Source organism: Populus euphratica, unplaced genomic scaffold (assembly GCF_000495115.2).
Source record: "Populus euphratica unplaced genomic scaffold, PopEup_1.0 scaffold366.1, whole genome shotgun sequence".
NCBI classification, from domain to species: domain Eukaryota; kingdom Viridiplantae; phylum Streptophyta; class Magnoliopsida; order Malpighiales; family Salicaceae; genus Populus; species Populus euphratica.
Window position 1 is genome coordinate 334,095 of NW_011500066.1, and position 5,500 is coordinate 339,594.

Consider the following 5,500-nt stretch of genomic DNA (forward strand, 5'->3'; position numbering starts at 1 on the left):
TTTCGATAAAACTATTAACTTTACTATTAGAGAAGTCATGTGTCCATTAAATAGGACTTTTTGCAAGTATCAGTTACCAACTTAGGCTTACCAGACATAATCTACTGCCACCAAAGCTATCAGTTACCTAGGCTTACCGGGTACTACCTGCTACTACCATAGTTATTGATCACTTTATTTACTGGACATCATATGCTATTAGTTAATAATTCTTTGAATATTTTATATTAAATTATCTAATATTTTAATTATAAAAAATAAATTAAATTATTTGAATTAAAATATCAAATAATTATCTAATAATCGATATCATTGAGTATTTTGAATGTTGATATTCATCAGGCTAAAAGTAATCCTCTTTTCTTTCTTAAAAGCTTTACCAATCAAAGGAGTACAATACCTAACTAAATGATTAAAAAAATGATTAAGTTTGGAGGCTGGACATGACTCAACTATTTATATATATATAAAATGTGCAAGCCAGCCCATGAAACAGATAAATCTTTGGTTTTCGATGATTAGGTAGTTATCTACTGAGAGTAGTTAATCTGTTAACATTCGATCCCACTGATTTACACGCGCTCGTAGAAATGCACAAGCGAAAACGCGTGCACGTTTGAATGCTTTTGGTTTTTGGTATGGACAAGAGTAGTTGTCGATGCCGTCCTTTCCTAATTTCTCTCTTTCACCACTTTACAAGATCACAGAGCTCCTCCCTTCCTCTAATTCTTGCAAACTGACCCAACCCTCCCTCTCCTCTCTCCCAAAACAAATACAAATTAGCATCTCTTTCTTGATTTTTCCCCATACGCGTCTGTTATAGACCTGGTCCAAATCTTTGGGTTTTTTTAATGATATTTATAGATTTATTAAGGTGATTTAAGTATTTTTTTTAAGTATATTAAATCAAAAAATAAGTTGAAGATTGGATTTAAAAAAAATAAAAAGAATTTTGATTTTTTGGCAATACAATAGTTAAAATTTAAGTAAGTTTAGACGATATTGTCGTTATTTATTAAAGGCCAGCTTGGGCTCTTTTTTTATGGGCCATGCATTTAGCCTAGCATACCATACTCCGTAACACATAAAATGTTTTTTTTATTTAATTTTAATTTTTTTAATTAAATTTTTTTATATATATTTTTTAAATAATATTTAAATTTTAATTTTAATTTTTATCCTTTCTTTGGTATTTTTCCTTCTTATTTTTTTTTTAAATAACAATTATTTTTTTTAATTATATTATATGTATTTAAGCATACAAGAGGTTAATATGATTAATATATTTTATATAGTTTAAATTTATTTTTAAAAATAAAATATTATTTTTAAATAATATTCTAATACATGCAACCTTATATAATATTATTTTTTATTTTATTCAATCAACCGGTTTATATTATTATTTGATTTAATAAAAAATTAATTTTGATAAATAACCCATATTCTGAAATTTAGATTTATATTTATCTTTTAATTTTATAATTTTATTTTATTTATCATTAATAATATTTTTTAATTTATTTACATATACAAAAAATATCCAACCACATGGTCAAATTGCTAGTTAAAGACCCAAGCAAAGCAAATACCTTAAAAATATCCGACCACAGGATCAAATTGCTAGTTAAATACGCGAAGCAAATACCTTGATTTTTCTCTACTCTTTCAAGGCCAAGACACCTCCATCCATCCCTCTTTTAATTAAGACTCCAAGAGACTTCGTTTTTCCTCCTCCTCCTCTCTTTCATCCCTCTTCCTCCCGTCACTTCCCATTCTTGATACATCTGTCGCCATGACAGACAGGGTCTACCCTTCTACTAAACCAGCCACAAACAGCAGCCGCAAATGGCACAGCAGCCGCAAATGGCACAGCAGCCGCCAACCCCTCCTTTCCAGCCACCAAAGCCCAACTCTATGGTGCCACCCGCCCCACCTACCGCCCCCAACCCCACCGCAAACGCAGCCGCAGTTGCTGCTGTGCCTGTGTTTTATGGACTACAGCGGTCATCTTCATTCTCATAGTCCTTGTTGTCATAGCTGGAGCCATCATCTACGTCCTCTACCGACCCCACCGTCCCTCCTTCGACGTCTCCGGCCTCCATATCTCCTCTCTCAACCTTACCTCAGCTTCCCATCTCACCACCAACATCAACCTCAACATCACCGCTAGAAACCCTAATAAAAAACTTGTCTACACATATAACCCCATCACCGTATCTGTGACTACAGAAAAAGATGATATCGTTGTAGGCAGTGGTTCGCTACCCTCATTTGTGCATGGTACCAAGAACACAACCTTTTTGAGAGCCGCCATCACAAGCAGTGGCGTGCAACTGGATGATGTATCTGCTGGTAAGTTAAAGGCTGATTTGAAGAGCAAGAATGGTGTGGCTTTGAAGTTAGAGCTGGAGACTAAAGTGAAGGTCAAGATTGGAGGGCTAAAGACTCCAAAGGCTAGAATTAGGGTCACTTGCCAAGGGATCAAAGCCACTGTTCCATCTGGGAAAAAAGCAACAACAGCATCTGTGTCAAATGCTAAGTGCAAGGTTGATTTGAGGATCAAGATCTGGAAGTGGACTTTCTAACAAGGAAAGTATTTCAGGGGAGATATTGTTCCGTGGTTCATCAACGGTTTCTGGGTTTTATTTTTAATTTTTGGCTATTTTTTTTTTTAATTTGACATTTACAGATATTTTATTTTCTTCAACTGTTGGTGATAATAATTAATCATATATGCTTGTAAATGGAAGGGATAAAGTTTGGTGATTGCCTGTATTAGGAGAAAGAAATTTTATTTAATTTGCTATTATACAGATTTGAGAGATTTTAATTTGTTTGATTCTTGATCATCTTGTTAATTAGCGATAGAAGGATCTAATATTTCAAGTGGGAAGGACGGCCATCATATTGGTGATGTAAAGTCATGTTAGGCCGTGTTTTTTTTTTTTTAATTTATATGGGATGTTCGGGCCAGTTTACGCGCATCACGACTAATCCCCATGGTTCACTTAACATCCAACAAATCCAGTGAGCAGATAAGGCACCGCGAGAGTGACAAACATATATAGTGAAGTTCGAACCCAGTGTGAAGAAAGGAACAAACCCTTTCCACCACTATGCCAGAACATCACTTCTATGTTAGGCCGTCTTTTTAGCTAGCTTAGTGGAAGCACAAGAGAATGCAGCTGTCCCTAAAGTCAACGTCGACGGACACCCTATAGAAATCAAAGCCAACCATTCTTTTCTTTTCTCTTTTCAACACGTAAAATTAATATAATGTGAATTTACTATTTAATCGTACAGTGGCATTTATTGACTCAGGACTGCATTTCCACCCGCGTTTTTAATAAATTTAATTTTTTTATTTTATAAAAAAATAATTTTTATATATGTTTTAGATTATTTTAACCTATTAATTTTTATAAATTAATCATAACTACACTTATAAATAAACTCTTATAAATTACTCTTCTAAAAATAAATAAATTAAAAAAAAATATAACAAATCCAGTGAGCAGGTAAGGCACCGCGAGAGTGACAAACATGTATAGTAAAGTTCGAACCTAGTGTGAAGAAAGGAACAAACCCCTTCCACCACTATGCCAAAACATCACTTCCATGTTAGGCCGTGTTTTTAGCTAGCTTAGTGGAAGCACAAGAGAATGCAGCTGTCCCTAAAGTCAACGTCGACGGACACCCTATAGAAATCAAAGCCAACCATTCTTTTCTTTTCTCTTTTCAACACGTAAAATTAATATAATGTGAATTTACTATTTAATCGTACAGTGGCATTTATTGACTCAGGACTGCATTTCCACCCGCGTTTTTAATAAATTTAATTTTTTTATTTTATAAAAAAATAATTTTTATATATGTTTTAGATTATTTTAACCTATTAATTTTTATAAATTAATCATAACTACACTTATAAATAAACTCTTATAAATTACTCTTCTAAAAATAAATAAATTAAAAAAAAATATTTTATTTTATTTGGTGGGTGGGTGTATAACAAGAAATTTTGATATTTTCTATTGGCAGTGCACCGACAAAATTCTGCACACTGTATATTTGATGTCATCATGTTTAAACCTCGTTTTTGAAGTTATTTTTTATTTAAAGAATAATTTTATTTTTTATATTTTTTTTATGATTTTAATAGGTTGATATTAAAAATAAAATGAATTTAAAAAAATAATATGTTTTTAATTAAAAAAAACTTCTTTAAAAACATTTTGAAGATTGCGAAAATGCAAATTTATCTAACCGAACAAATAGCACTGATGACCCATCTCTCTCTTCTTTTTTAATTATTGTTATTATTTGGCAATGACCATCCTGTCATTTTCTGACTTCGGATGCATGTAGCTACCTAGCTTTGATTCCTTAATTAAAATGATTAATCTTTTTTTTATTATTCATTAGATATTAAATCCAGACATTCACTGGCTTTTCTTATGCTTCCAAGCTGTGGTGGGCCCTTTTCAATTATATATATATAAATTCTTTTATGTAGTGGTTGTCATGTCACTTTTATTTGTGCACAAATAATTGATTCTTAAAGAAAATGATGCAGTCTACGCAACATGTGAAATTACGGATGTGTCGTGAGTACTTGTCACCCTCAAATTTATCGTAAGATAAAATTATGTTGAGGAGGCATAAGATGTGGTCTTTTTCTTCTTTTTAACTTTATAACAATTTTTTTAAATATTATATTAATTTAACAGTGGGCAGCACTTTACAACCTTGTAAGTTAGCGTTAGAAAAAAAATATATATATGTTTATTTATAAAAATACTATTATATTTGTGATAAAAATTAAAAAAAAAACTCTAAAGTTAAAAATAACTAAAATACTACTAAAACCGTTGAGTTATTACTTTTAAAATTAGTTCTTGGCTCTTTTTGAAGAAGAGTTGTTAGTAGTTTTCATTTAATTACAAAAATATCATATAAATTATTGTATTTAACAATAATTTCCAGCTACATTCCAACATTCATTACCAAGTATAAAATCTAACCATCCTCATCCTCATCTTCCCCACCATATCCTTCCTTCCTCCTTTTCACCGTAATTTCATCAAATAAACCTACCTAACCTAGCATAATTCTATATTTTCTTTTCAATCAAAGCAACCTAACCAATTTTTACCATAACTGGTAAATAACATCTCAACAATTTAGTTTTCATTTTCACCATAATTATACAATTAGCACAATCACAATGCAAAATTATTGTATAAGAAGAAAGCTACCATCAGAATATTAAAAACATAAAACTGCAATCATAAAAAACTAATGTTAATAACATGCAAAAGTATGCAAAATTATTTTTCATTTTTATCATGTTCATTTAGGGTTAATGACACGATCAAAAGATTGATGTCTCCTTCCAAGTGCAAGAGTATCAAAATAATAAATAACCATGCAATACCGGGATCGAATCATAGAGAGGTTAATTGTATAAATTATAAATAACAATAATACAACAATA

The 5,500-nt window shown here is 31.2% G+C and overlaps 1 protein-coding gene across 1 annotated transcript; it reads left to right on the forward strand.

The window, feature by feature from the left end:
* Positions 1–1,608: 1,608 nt before the first annotated feature.
* Positions 1,609–2,845, forward strand: LOC105108254 (Late embryogenesis abundant (LEA) hydroxyproline-rich glycoprotein family). Its single transcript, XM_011002500.1, is given in 2 exon segments — positions 1,609–1,836; positions 1,838–2,845. Coding segments are annotated over 2 exon segments (792 nt in total). The 5' UTR covers positions 1,609–1,795; the 3' UTR covers positions 2,589–2,845.
* The last annotated feature ends 2,655 nt before the right edge of the window (positions 2,846–5,500 follow it).